At 50.8% G+C, this 13,904-nt stretch overlaps 1 protein-coding gene and 1 non-coding gene across 2 annotated transcripts; one reads left to right on the top strand and one right to left on the bottom strand.

Annotated features, from left to right (window-relative positions):
• Positions 1–243: 243 nt before the first annotated feature.
• ATP5MF (ATP synthase membrane subunit f) lies at positions 244–8,474 on the bottom strand. The gene is made up of 4 exons (XM_003278074.3): positions 8,380–8,474; positions 1,953–2,060; positions 1,197–1,313; positions 244–409 (listed from the first exon to the last, which is right to left on the bottom strand). The coding sequence occupies exons 1-4, from the start codon at positions 8,390–8,392 to the stop codon at positions 381–383; spliced, it is 267 nt and encodes an 88-aa protein (XP_003278122.1). The 5' UTR covers positions 8,393–8,474; the 3' UTR covers positions 244–380.
• Positions 8,475–12,046: 3,572 nt separating this feature from the next.
• Positions 12,047–12,118, top strand: TRNAW-CCA. The gene has a single exon. It is a non-coding gene; the product is annotated as a tRNA-Trp (tRNA).
• The last annotated feature ends 1,786 nt before the right edge of the window (positions 12,119–13,904 follow it).

Consider the following 13,904-nt stretch of genomic DNA (forward strand, 5'->3'; position numbering starts at 1 on the left):
TGTGAATGCACCTGCCCACAGCACTCATGGCAAGGGACGGACTTCAGCACTGCTGCTACGGGAAGGTCTGGATGACACCCTGCCCCCCCCCAGGGAGCTGGGACACGACCAGAGTGGTGGTCTGGGAAGTCCACAAAGGCCTTCAAGGGTCAACAGCCTGGAAAGACAACCTCCCCCTACCTTGTGCCACAGGAGCCCCTGGAACATGGGATAATGGCTACGGCAGACAGGCAGGCAAGCAGCACACATACCAGTCATCTTTTATTTGGAGGTTAATTCCCATTAGGATATGAAAGGATTCAGCAACGATTGAGATTGTGTTCCTCATGGAGGGGCTCGGGCCATGGTCGTGGGGTGTGGGGGTGCAGAGCGTGTCCTCTTCAGTGGTATTTGCGGAGCCGCTCGTGCTCTGAAGTCAGGAAGGCAAAGATGGTAAGTATCTTAAAAGGTTACAGTGAAGGCACAGCATGGCAGGAAGCAGGCTGAGATCACACAAAGCGTTCCTGAGAATTCCCTTCAGAGATGACCCACGACCCGCCTGCCGGTGTCTCTGCAGAATCAGCAGACCCGGGGAGCACAAAGACACCTCAGGATCCAACCTGCCACCTGGCCAACCACTTTCCAGAAGGAACAGAGGGAACACCCGCTCAGAAAACAGCCCCAGGGAACCCGTCCTTCAGAGGCAGCACCGCCCTGGTGCCGCAGAATGGGAGTGAGGTAGGGGTGGGGGGTGTACACTACACTGTCAGAAACAGCCTAGTCAGAGGCCGCCACTGACACCTCCCACCAATCTCCCACCAGACAAGCTCCTCTCAAGCCTCAGAGCCGGAACAGCCATGCTTTTCTGGGGTACGAGATTATCCCACTCAACTCATTTCTCTTTCTGCATTGGCTACTAGGAAAATCAAGCCAAATTTTCACAGAGCATGCTATATTTTAAAGAATGCTTCCAAGTACTCTCTTTACCCTGGCTTCATCTTGATTTTCCTGTGTTCTCTTTGTCACAATTTTCTCATTTCAAACAATATCCCACATACTGTACTCTGATAGGTCCCTCCAATTCTTTTAGGTGGAAACATAAAGAACTTACTAAAAGTCCCTCAGCCTTGGAAGAAGGTGGGCTGCTGTATCTAATGAAATCAGTCACCACCACCCTCTCATGGGAACTGAAGGCAAGATGCCGCAGAGGCACTCACTGAGATGCTTGTAGGAAAAGCAGTAGCTGAAGAGCACGTAGCATGCCAGCACCATGGTAATCCCCGAGATGCTCCCCTTCTTCACATTGATGTACTTGTTGTAGTACCTGTAGTAACCTGCAAACGCAAGAGGCGCTCACTGCCCTGCTGGGTTTCACATTTGAGTGAAGTTGAGCACACAGTTGAGTCTGGCTGACATTCAGGGACCTAGTCCTGCTCTGGCTGTTTAGGCCCCTCGCCCTGCATTCACTGGCTGATAAAGATGACAAGCACAAATGCCAGTAAGGTCTCTAATCTCCATAGCCTGAACTATAAACACATACCACCTCCTGAACTAGGTCCACCTGGATTCCACCTTTCCCCTTTGGCCTTGAGCTTGTAGCCTCCTGAGTAGCTGGGACTACAGGCATGCACCACCACACCCAGCTAATTTTTCTTGTGTTTTTTTTTTTATAGAGATGGGGTCTCTCCATATTGCCTAGGCTGGTCTAAAACTCGGCTCAAGCAATCCTCCCACCTCGGCCTCCCGAAGTGCTGGGATTACAGGCATGAGCCACCGCACCAGGCCAAGATAGGCCTTTGAAAGGGCCAATCAACCATGGAAGTCCAAGGCCTAGCATCCCTCCCTGTCCTCCTCTATATAACTTACTGCTTTCAGACAACAAAGCCTTCATTGCCCAAATTAATTCATGGCAAAAAAGAGATCTGAAGACCCAGAGATTTGCTTTCATTTACAGACATCCACAAGGCTCTGACCTCTTTGAAACGCTCCGAAAATGCCACTAGGGCTGAAGTCCCGCATCAAGATCCAGCTTGGCAGCTCCCCCAGTTTGACCTCCAGAAGTTTCTTGTCCTTCACTGATACTGAAACGGAAGAGTGAGAAAAAATACCCACTGAATAATCTCCCAGTAACACACATGGCATCCTTTCCTGCCACTACTTCAACTATGCAATAAAGGTGCATAATGCAATTACACAGAGGCTGCACATACACAATATTATGAAGAAATACATCACATCAAGCCCACTATTTTAAGACTGAGTCTATACAATAGCAGAACTGCTGCAGGGACAGCTTTATTAACCAACAGGACGTCTGAGTAACAGCTTGCTGGGAGTAACTCCAGAAAAGGGTCTCAAAGAAAGCAGTAACATGGAGGACAGGAAGATTACTGCAAAGCTAACATTTACTTGACATTGTTAGCTTATTTCATCTTCACAACAAGCAGTTCATGTCTTTACCTTACAGGAGGGGAGGAGGGATAGACTCAGAGAGGTTGGGCCACGTGACCAAAGTCACACACACAACGTGGGGTCAGGACTGGCCCTCCTATATCCCTGAAGCCAAAATGAGGGTGCCCTGTCCAACCCTGGGGATGTGTGGCTGGAGAATGTACAAGAGGGGATGTGGAAGGAGAGCGGTGTGATGGTGCCCTCAAGGGTCTCACTCAGACTTGACGCACTTGTTTACTGGGGAAGGGCTTCAAACAGCAACTGGGTTCACACAGCTCTCAGACTCACCAGATGGGCCAGCCCGAGCAAGTATAATGAAAGAAACCCAAGGGATTTCCACCTCCAGCATCCTGGGACCACAGACACCAACAATTTCCAGAGATAAAAATAAGAGATAACACATTCCGAGAAGTCAAGTGAGGAAAAACCACTCCATATGACTGAACGGCCCCAGATTGTATTCCAATGGGAGTCTGAGAACAAGGAATCAGAAGGGCTCCTGGCTGAGGCTGCACTGTCCTCACATTTGGGCCCAGGAGGAGACTATGGAGGGCCAGGGAGTGGGTGGGGCTGTGGGCGTCCAGGAGATGCATTTAAGAAAGGAATCGTCTCCCCTGTTCTCCCTGCAAAGATTTATTTATTTATTTCTGAGAGACAGGGTCTCACTCCATTACCCAGGCTGGAGTGCACTGGTTATTCACAGGTGTGGTCACAGCTCACTGCAGCCTCACTGAGCCTCTTGGACTCAAGTGACCCTCCTGCCTCAACCTCCTGAACAGCTGGGACTACAGGTGTGTGCCACCACACCCAGCTAATGATCAGTTTTAAAAAGCTTTTAGCAGGTGTCCTATTGAGGGCAAAGAGTCTAGGACCACGGTGCCTTCTCAAAGATAACCACAAGTGGAGCCAGATTAAATAATCCCAAGGTTTCTTCTCCATTTTGGGATCAAAGGAAAGACTAAGGCTCTGTCAGGATCAGCCTCAAGAGTCTGCTGAGGGAGGCCGGGCACAGTGGTTCACACTGTAATCCCAGCACTTTGGGAGGCCGAGGCAGGCAGATCACTTGAGGTCAGGAGTCTGAGACCAGCCTGGCCAACATGGTGAAACTGCACCATGAGATCACGCCACTGCACTTGCCCAGGCTGGAATGCAGTGGCATGATCTCGGCTCACTGCAACCTCCGCCTCCTGGTTCCAGCGATTCTCCTGCCTCAGCCTCCTGAGTAGCTGGGACTACAGGCATGCATACGACACCCAGCTAATTTTTGTATTTTTAGTAGAGACGGGGTTTCACCATGTTGGCCAGGCTGGTCTCGAACTCCTGACCTCAGGCGATCTGCCCACCTCGGCCTCCTGACGTGCTGGGATTACAGGCATGAGCCACTGCACCAGGCCAGAAAACTCACTTCCTGATCCAGTGAAGCCATTTTTTCACATTCACATAAACTATGCAGACATATTCTGCATCTCGTTACCATGTTCAGTGGCTGGCATGGAGCCTGGCACATCACAGGAGAAAAAAGCCAACAATTTACAACTTGTTTTTCTTCCTAGTTCTATCTCTGTATTATGAAGACAAGGGTGTTTCCTTAAAACTAACACATCTGGGGCCGGGCGCGGTGGCTCACCCCTGTAATCCCAGCACTTTGGGAAGCTGAGGTGGAAAGATCATGAGGTCAGGAAATTGAGATCATCCTGGCTAACATGGTGAAACCCCATCACTACTAAAAAAAAAAAAAAAAAAAAAAAAAAAAAAAAAAAAATTAGCCAGGTGTGGTGGCGGGCGCCTGTAGTTCTAGCTGCTAGGGAGGCTGAGGCAGAAGAATGGCGTGAACCTGGGAGGCGGAGCTTGCAGTGAGCTGAGATTGTGCCACTACACTCTAGCCTAGGTGACAGAGCAAGAATCCGTGTCAAAAATAAACAAACAAACAAAAACCTAACACCTTTGGCAGGGCATGGTAGCTCACGCCTGTAATCCCAGCACTGTGGGAGGTCAAGCCAGGCAGATCATGAGGTCAGGAGTTCAAGACCAGCCTGGCCAACATAGTGAAACCTCATCTCTACTAAAAATACAAAAATTAGCTGGGCATGGTGGTGTGTGCCTGTAGTCCCCGCTACTCGGGAGGCTGAGACAGGACAATCGCTTAAACCTGGGAGGTAGAGGTTGCAGTGAGCCAAGATCGCGCCACTGCAAGGGACTAACCAGTTCATCTGAGATTCATCTATACTTATTCCACGAATTTCTCTTTCACTGGAAGGCAGAGGAAGGCCTCAGTCCTTGGTTGCCCTATTGGAACTCCCACCCCAACTCTACACACACCTGCTCCTCTGCAGCACTGAAGCTTCCATCTGCAATCACTGGGTCACATAAAGAGACCCAGTAGAGTTCAGAGACAGAGCAGACCCTGCGGTCTAGCGCCATTCTGGGTTTAGTGCCATTTTGTAGATGTGTACCCTTGGGCAAGGTACTACTCCTTCTCAGTTTCCTCTTTTGTGAAATCCTTGGTACTTGGCCCTAGGTACTATGTAAATGAGAACTATTACCACCTTTCTGCCTGATTATGAGCTACCTGAAGGTGGGAATATCCCCGCCACTTCTCGGTACACGACTGATTCTCAGTAATGGTTGTAGAACAACCACAGATCCTTGAGAGGAAACATACTGTTCATTACTATGAAGCCACGTGGAAATAGCAAGTCTCTCCTGAGTGCTAACTCCAACCTGGGGGTTGTCCAGAGAATAACGATTTTCGGATTTGCAGGCCACATAAGGTCTCCATAGCATAGTCTATTTTATTTTTAAACAATCTTTTTAAAAACAGAAAATGGGCCGGGCCCGGTGGCTCACGCTTGTAATCCCAGCACTTTGGGAGGCCGAGGTGGGCGGATCACGAGGTCAGGAGATCCAGACCACGGTGAAACCCCGTCTCTACTAAAAAATACAGAAAATTAGCCGGGCGTGGTGGCGGGTGCCTGTAGTCCCAGCTACTCGGAGAGGCTGAGGCAGGAGAATGGCATGAACCCGGGAGGCGGAGCTTGCAGTGAGCTGAGATTGCGCCACTGCACTCCAGCCTGGGCGACAGAGCGAGACTCCGTCTCAAAAAAAAAATAAATAAAAATAAATAAATAAATAAATAAAAACAGAAAATGGCCCAATGTAGTGCCTCATGCCAGTAATCCCAACACTTTGGCCAAGATGGGAGGATTGCTTGAGGCCAGGAGTTTGAGACCCCATCTCTATAATAAATAAAATAAAAACAAAAAACCATTCTAGGCCCGGTGCAGTGGCTCACGTCTGTAATCCCAGCACTCTGGGAGGCCAAGGCAGGAGGATCACGAGCTCAGGAGTCTGAGACCAGCTTGGCCAACATGGCGAAACCCCATCTCTACTAAAAATACAAAAATTAGTCAGGCGTGGTGGCGGGCACCTGCAATCCCAGCTACTTGGGAGGCTGAGGCAGGAGAATCACTTGAACCCAGGAGGTGGAGGTTGCACTAAGCTGAGATCGTGCTATTGCACTCCAGCCTGGGCGACAAAAGCAAGACTCCATCTCAAAAAATAAATAAATAAATAAAAATAAAAACAAAAAAACCATTCTGAGCTCATGGCCAGACAAAAACAGGCCACAGGAAATCCAACTCACTGGCCAGTTTGCCAACCCCTGATCTTACCTACTGCTGCTAATTCATATTTCCCTCACTTTATGTGCTCATGAAATACTGTCTTTGTACTCTGGTGACAGACGCTACCTAAAAGATCATCAATACCTAAGAGACATGGACTCCAATTTCTTCACTGGGGGTGATGCTGAATAGGCCAGGCATGTGACATGACCCTGCCTAAAGGTCACAAAGTAAAGGCTGGATGACCAGCTCACAAGGACTGAGTACTCGCTGTGGGCCACGCACTGTTCCAAGTGTCTTTCATGTACTAAATCGATTGATCCTTAGTCCAGAGCTCTTGACCACAACCCTATGCTTAGACAAAATGCCCCAGTGTTCACTTTTCACAGGTTGTTTCCTTAACACAACTACCATGTATGACGAATATTCTTGTGCCCATTTTACTGAGGGGAAAACAGCTCCCTCTCATCTTTTCTGAACCCCTCTTCATTTCTCCAGGCTGAGATTAAGAATACAGAGGCCAGAGGCCAGGCGCAGTGGCTCACACCTGTAATCCCAGCACTTTGGGAGGCCAAGGTGGGCAGATCACAAGGTCAGGAGATCAAGACCATCCTGGCTAACATGGTGAAACTCTGTCTCTTCTAAAAATACAAAAAATTAGCTGGGCATGGTGGCGGGCGCCTGTGGTCCCAGCTACTCTGGAGGCTGAAGCAGGAGAATGGCATAAACCCAGGAGGCAGAGCTTGCAGTGAGCCGAGATCGCACCACTGCACTCCAGCCTGGGCGACAGAGCGAGACTCCATCTCAAAAAAACAAACCAGAGGTCAGGCGCGGTGGCTCACACTGGTAATCTCAACACTTTGGGAGGCCGAGGCAGGTGACTCACTTGAGGTCAAGAGTTTGAGACCAGCCTGGTCAACGTGGCGAAACTCCATCTCTACTAAAAATACAAAAAAAAAAATTAGCCGGGCGTAGGTATTGGTGCGTGCCTGTAATCCCAGATACTTGGGAGGCTGAGGCAGCAGAATCATTTGAACCTGGGAGGCAGAGGTTGCAGTGAGCCTAGATCAGCTACTGCACTCCAGCGTGGGCGACAGTGTGAGACTCCATGTCAAAAAAAAAAAAAAAAAAAAAAAATACAGAAACGCGGTGGCTCACACCTGTAATCCCAGCACTTTGGGAGGCCGAGGTAGGCGGATCACCTGAGGTCAGGAGTTCAAGACTAGCCTGGCCAACATGGTGAAACCCCGTCTCTACTAAAAACACAAAAATTAGCTGGGCATGGTGGCCGGCACCTGTAATCCCAGCCACTCGGAGGCTGAGGCTGGAGAATCGCTTGAACACAGGAGGCAAAGGTTACAGTGAGCCGAAATCACACCATTGCACTCCACCCTGGGCAACAAGAGCGAAACGCCATCTAAAAAAAATGATAAAAAAACAGAAACTTAGCTAAGACACACATGGGTGAATCAAAACTCTGCCACTATCAGGCTGTGTGACCTCAGAGAGGCCACATCACATCCCGAACAGTTATTTTCCTCATCTGTAAAATGGGATCGACTTTCCCAACAAGGACTCTCTGACAAGGCTACTATGGAGCATCTAGGGCTAAAACACGGTTTAGCCCTATTCAAAAACAAACAAAAATCATCAGTGTGCACAGCGGGATGAATGTAGCGATTTACACATGGGCGTCTCGGAAAAGCCTGCTAGTCATAAGGCTGTCCTAGAGAATAAAGTTCATTTACCACGAAGCCTCAGGTTTGAATACCAGCTCAGCCCTCTCACGAGTTGTGACCTTGAGCAGGTCACCTCGCCTCTCTGAGCCTATTCAACATATATGCATCGAACCTCACATGATGTCAGGCACAGTCCTAGTCCTGAGCTCCTCCTGGAGCTTCATCTGAGCTTAAGCTTTGGAAAAGAAGGGAAAATGCTGCGCGTAACATTCAAGTGCAAAGCAGCTGGGTCGCAGCGGGAGAGGCAAGCGGCTATTTCTTAGCGGAAAGAGGGACAGTGGCCCAAGGCGGCGCATTCGCAGGCCCAGAAGCGCGTGCCCCAGATGCCTTCACCCTCCACGCCTAACCCGGTTGGCGCAGGCCCTGGGCAGCAGGAAGGCGCGCCTGGGCGGGCCGAGCGGGGTCGGGCAGCACAAGACCCTAAAGTAGGGTCTGGCGCGCCTCAAGTGAGGTCGTGGCGAAGTGCCTGAGCAAAGGGCGGGCAACTCCGCAGCTTCCTTCTCTCGCAGTGTGGCTTTGGACCCTGGACCCTGGCTCCTGTTTCCACCACGGCGTCCAAACAGCCTTACCCGGGGCCGGACACTCACCAACTGACGCCATCTTGGAGTCCTGGTGTCCGCTGTGCCGGACCGCGCGAGGGCTGCTGGGTGGGGAACGCACGCCCCATCCAGGAGAGTAGAGCAGAGGCTCACGGGAAGCAGGTCACAACTGCGAACACCCTGGAACTACTAGAGGGCCATGAAGCGAAGGGCGAGGTGCCTGGAGAGCAAAAATCCGAGGATCCTGCAGTTAGAGAGAGGGGCGCCTCAGCCTGGGCTCCCTACCTTAAAAGGTGGGAAGAGGCCGCGCTGGGACTACAAGCGTGCGCCAGCACTGCAAGCTAATTTTTGTATTTTTAGTAGAGACAGGGTTTCACCATGTTGGCCAGGCTGGTCTTGAACTCCTTTCCTCACTTGATCCCCCCGCCTCTGTCTCTCAAAGTTCTGGGGTTACAGGCGTGAGCCACCGCGCCCAGTCTATTTTTATTTTTTACTTTTCAGACAGAGCATTTACTTTTCAGACAATGGCTCGATCACGGCTAACTGCAGCCTCGAACTCCCGGAGTCAAGTGATCCACCCACCTCAGCCTCCCAAGTAGCTAGGACTACAGGCTCACACCACCACTTCCAGCTTTTCTTTTTCTTTTTCTTTTTTTTTTTTTTTGGTAGAAACAGTGTGGTGAGGAGTGGGGGTAGAGGCTCTCTATTTTGCTCAGGCTGGTCTTGAGCGTTCTTCCTCTGCCTCCGAAGTAGCTGGGACTACAGGTGCACACCACCACGCCCAGATAATTATATTTTGTAGTGAAGGCGTCTCCCTATGTTGCCTAGACTGGTCTTAAACTCCTGGCCTCGAGCATTCCTCCTACCTCGGCCTCCCAAAGTACTGGAACTGCCGGCATGAACCACACTGCCCGGGCTACTTCAATTTTGATTATTTTAATTAATTAATTTATTTATTTAGAGACAGAGTCTCGCTCTGTCACCCAGGCTAGAGTGCAGTGGCGCGATCTCGGCTCACTGCCAGCTCCACCTCCGGGTTTCACACCATTCTCCTGCCTCAGCCTCCCGAGTAGCTGGGACTACAGGCGCCCACCACCACGCCTGGCTAATTTCTTGTATTTTTTTTGTATTTTTAGTAGAGACGGGGTTTCACCGTGTTAGCCAGAATGGTCTCGATCTCCTGACCTCGTGATCCACCCGCTTCGGCCTCCCAAAGTTCTGGGATTACAGGCGTGAGCCACTGCGCCGGGCCTCTGATTTTTAAAACAACCTCGAGAGCAGGTCTTGTAGTCATAATTTGCCAAATAAATGCCACCCTCGTTCAGTTCATTCTGCTACATTTCTTGTTTCAGAGGTGGCATTGTGGGGCTCCTCCATATCTGCTTCCCTTCTCCCCAGGCAGTGAAAATCTCATATACAATTATAGGTGTGTGGAAGCATGGCCAGCATCGCCAGTGGGAATTAAAAATGGTTAAAAAACAAAACAAAACAAACAGGCCGGGTGCGGTGGTTCACGCTTATAATCCTAGCACTTTGGGAGGCAGAGGTGGGTGGATCACTTGAGGTCAGGAGTTCAAAACCAGCCTGGCCAACATGGTGAAAATACGAAAAAGATTAGCTGAGCGCAGTGGCAGGTGCCTGTAATTCCTGCTACTTGGGAGGCTGAGGCAGGAGAATCACTTGAACCTGGGAGGTGGAGGTTGCAGCGAGCAGAGGTCGAGCCACTGCACTCCAGCCTTGGCAGCAAAGCAAGACGCTGTCTCAAAAAAAAAAAAAAACAAAAAAAAAAACAGGCTGGCCGCTGGCCGCGGTGGTTCAGGCCTGTAATCCCAGCACTTTGGGAGGCCAAGGTGCGCGGATCACCTGAGATCAGGAGTTCGAGACCAGCCTTGTCAACATGGCGAAACCTCATCTCTGCTAAAAATACAAAAAGTAGCCAAGCGTGGTGACGTGCGCCTGTGATTCCAGCTACTGCAGAGGCTGAGGCGGGAGAATTGCTTGAACCTGGGAGGCAGAGGTTGCAGTGAGCAGAGATGGGGCCACTGCACTGCAGCCTGGGTGTTGGAGTGAGAACTTGTCTCCAAACAAACAAACCCCAGCAAATATAGTAGTGTTCTGCGGTAGGAGTGTTCTCAACGGTTCCTTGCGCCCTTGAACTCTCTGTCTTCAAAGTTTATTTCACTTGCTCCTTGCGGTGCGTGTTGACCATCCACGGTATAATGCGGGTATAATGTAGTCTTAGGAGTTTATTACCCGCCTTGGGCTGCGTCCCTAAGCAACTGAACCCCCAGGAAAAACCCTGCCCATTGCACCAGGGCCTATGGAACTCCCACTCCCCAGGGCTGGGGCAGAGGGCCCCGCAGGAAGGATCAGGGATGGGGTCTGCCGGATCCCAGGTGTCAGGTCCTCCGTGGGGCAGGAATCCGGCCTGGGGACCTTCCTGGTCCGCCCAGGGAATCCTCCTGCGGGGTGCGAGTATGGGACCTGGAAGACTACGAGGGACCGAAGAGACCCGACTGCACTGTGTCGGGGCAGAGGCAGCCGCCGGGAGCTGATGGACTTGAGGGCTGGGGCAGGGGAAGCTGAGGGGGCCGCTGTTGCGTGGGACATGCAAGAGAGCAGCAAAAGGCAGGAGTGGCCGGTGGCACCCGCGCCCCCGCCCCTTCCCCATGCTGGACACTCGCGGGGACGCAGGAGCCGCCGGAGCCCAGGATCCGCACACTGGAATCCTGGGAGGCCCCGGGAAGAGGCCAGAGGGAAGCTACGCCGATGCCGGATCCCCTGGGGTGGATGGAAGGACGGAGGGCGCAGGAGCTGTGATTTGTATATGTATAAATGCCAAGGTTTTAATTAATGAACTGGGGTTGTTTCGGGGAAGGTTGGGGTGGGTTGGAGGGAGCAGATTATTCCAAAGATAGATAGATAGATAGATAGATAGATAGATAGATAGATAGATAGATAGATTTTTTTTTTTTTTTTTTGTAAGAGACGGAGTCAAAAAAAAAAAGAGACAGACGGAGTCTCGCTCTGTCGCCCAGGCTGGAGTGCAATGGCGCGATCTCGGCTCCCTGTACCTCCGCCTCCCGGGTTGAAGCGATTCTGCCTCAGCCTCCCGAGTAGCTGGGGATTACTGGCGCTCGCCACCACGCCCGGCTAATTTTTATATTTTTAGTAGAGACGGGGATTCACCATGTTAGCCAGGCTGGTCTCGAACTCCTGGCCTCAGGTGATCCGCCTAGCCTCGGCCTCCCAAAGTGCTGGGATTACAGGCGTGAGCCACCGCGCCCAGCCTGAACACAGTACTGTTTCATTGATCTGGCCCTCGTGCAAATTCTTAGTGCTCCGCATGCACAGGGCTGGGAAGAAGAGAATCCGGATCCCTGACAACCCCGCCCCAGCCTTCGCTAAGCTGCGCGAAACATTTTACATTGTGGCTTCCCAAAAGTTTCTCCTTAGGAGACTCCACAGCCCGAGGGAGGTGAATTTTCCCGAATGACAAGAGGATTATTCTGGAACCCCGTGGTGGCGTCTGCTTCTATCCTGTTTCGTTTACTTTTACACTTCCCTCTGAATAGCTGCATTACAAAAGGGAAAAAGAACCCTTAGTCAATCCCAAACCATAATAAAAGGAGAGTAAAAAAAACCATGCTGGTCGCTACACCTGACAACTGCTGAAACAGGGTCCATCTAAAGCACAAAAAACTTAGGCTTTCAAGACCTCGTGGCGCAACGGTAGCGCGTCTGACTCCAGATCAGAAGGTTGCGTGTTCGAATCACGTCGGGGTCAAACGTAATCATTCCTTTCTTTACCCAACAGGAGTTATATCTTGCCGGTAACTCTCAACCTTGGACACTGTATTTTCTGTTCTTTAGCCCTAAAGATTTATTTGCGTAGGTACTTCAGCAGTGGACGGGTACCTTAGCTAAAGTGTGAGGAAAAATTCAGAGCCAATACTTAGGTCGTGCTGTTCACATCTGTAGCAGTATTTATCAGGACTGTGCCTCAGATAGTACATTCACAGGACTTCAGATACGACCTTAAAACAGTGCAGGAAGCCGGGCGCGGTGGCTCACGCTTGTAATCCCAGCACTTTGGGAGGCCGAGGCGGGCGGATCACGAGGTCAGGAGATCCAGACCACGGTGAAACCCCGTCTCTACTAAAAATACAAAAAAATTAGCCGGGCGTGGTGGCGGGCGCCTGTAGTCCCAGCTACTCGGAGAGGCTGAGGCAGGAGAATGGCGTGAACCCGGGAGGCGGAGCTTGCAGTGAGCCGAGATTGCGCCACTGCACTCCAGAGCGAGACTCCGTCTCAAAAATAAATAAATAAATAAATAAATAAATAAATAAATAAATAAATAAATAAGTAAATAAAAATAAAACAGTGCAGGAGCACTTTGGGAGGCTGAGGCGGGCGGATTGCTTGAGCCCAGGAGTTCAAGACCAGCCTGGGCAACGTAGCAAAACTACAACAACAAAACAACGACAAAACAAAAATGCCAGGTGTGGTGGCACATACCTGTAGTCCCAGTTGCTGCTTAGGAGGCTGAGGCGGGAGGATCGATCCCTTGGGCGCGGGAGGTCGAGGCTGCAGTGAGCTGTCATTGTGCCACTACACTCCAACCTGGGTGACAAGATGAGACACTATCTCTAAATAAAAAAATAAATAAAACAGTTCAGAGCTCGGGAAATAGTTGCCTTCCCAATTCAGAAACTACCCGCCCACCCTGGGGGGCTGCTATCCTTGGAGAAGCATTGGTGGTGCAGCCTGATCTCCAGCATTTGAAGTTCCAGCGCCACTAGGACACAGCTTTATTCAAAACAAACGAGGAGGAAGTCAATTGTCTTCCCCAGCAGCTCCTATGGGACTGCGCTGGCCTGACCTGTCGTCCAGCTCCCTCCCCACATTCGTATTCCTGGAACCACCTGCTGGACTGAGCTCCTTGTCCTCTCCCTAGGGGTGGCCAGGCCTGACCTCACTGCCTTCCCTATGTTCAAATGTCTTGAACCTGGAGTACTGAGTGTTCCTGTTTTCTGTTAAAGCAAACAGGAGCCAGGCACGATGGCTCATGCCTGTAATCCCAGAATTTTGGGAGGTCGAGATGGGAGGATCGCTTGAGCCCAGGAGTTCGAGACCAGCCTGGGCAACATAGCAAGACCCCATCTCTTTTATTATTTATTTATTTATTTATTTATGAGACAGAGTCCCACTCTGTCACCCAGGCTGGAGTACAATGGCACAATCTCGGCTGACTGCAACCTCCCCCTCCTTGGTTCAAGCGATTCTCCTGCCTCAGCCTCCCGAGTAGCTGGGATTACATACTCCTGCCACCATGCCTGGCTAATTTTTGTATTTTTAGTTGTGACGGGGTTTCACCATGTTGGCCAGGCTGGTCTCGAACTCCTGATCTCGGGTAATCTGCCCGCCTTGACCTCCCAAAGTGCTGGAATTACAGGCATGAGCCACCGCACTCGGCCAACACAGGTATGTTTATTGCAACACTATTTATGATAGCAAAGACATGGAACCAACCCAAATGCCCATCAATGGTAGACTGGATAAAGAAAATGTGA

This window comes from Nomascus leucogenys, chromosome 17 (assembly GCF_006542625.1).
Source record: "Nomascus leucogenys isolate Asia chromosome 17, Asia_NLE_v1, whole genome shotgun sequence".
Lineage (NCBI taxonomy): Eukaryota > Metazoa > Chordata > Mammalia > Primates > Hylobatidae > Nomascus > Nomascus leucogenys.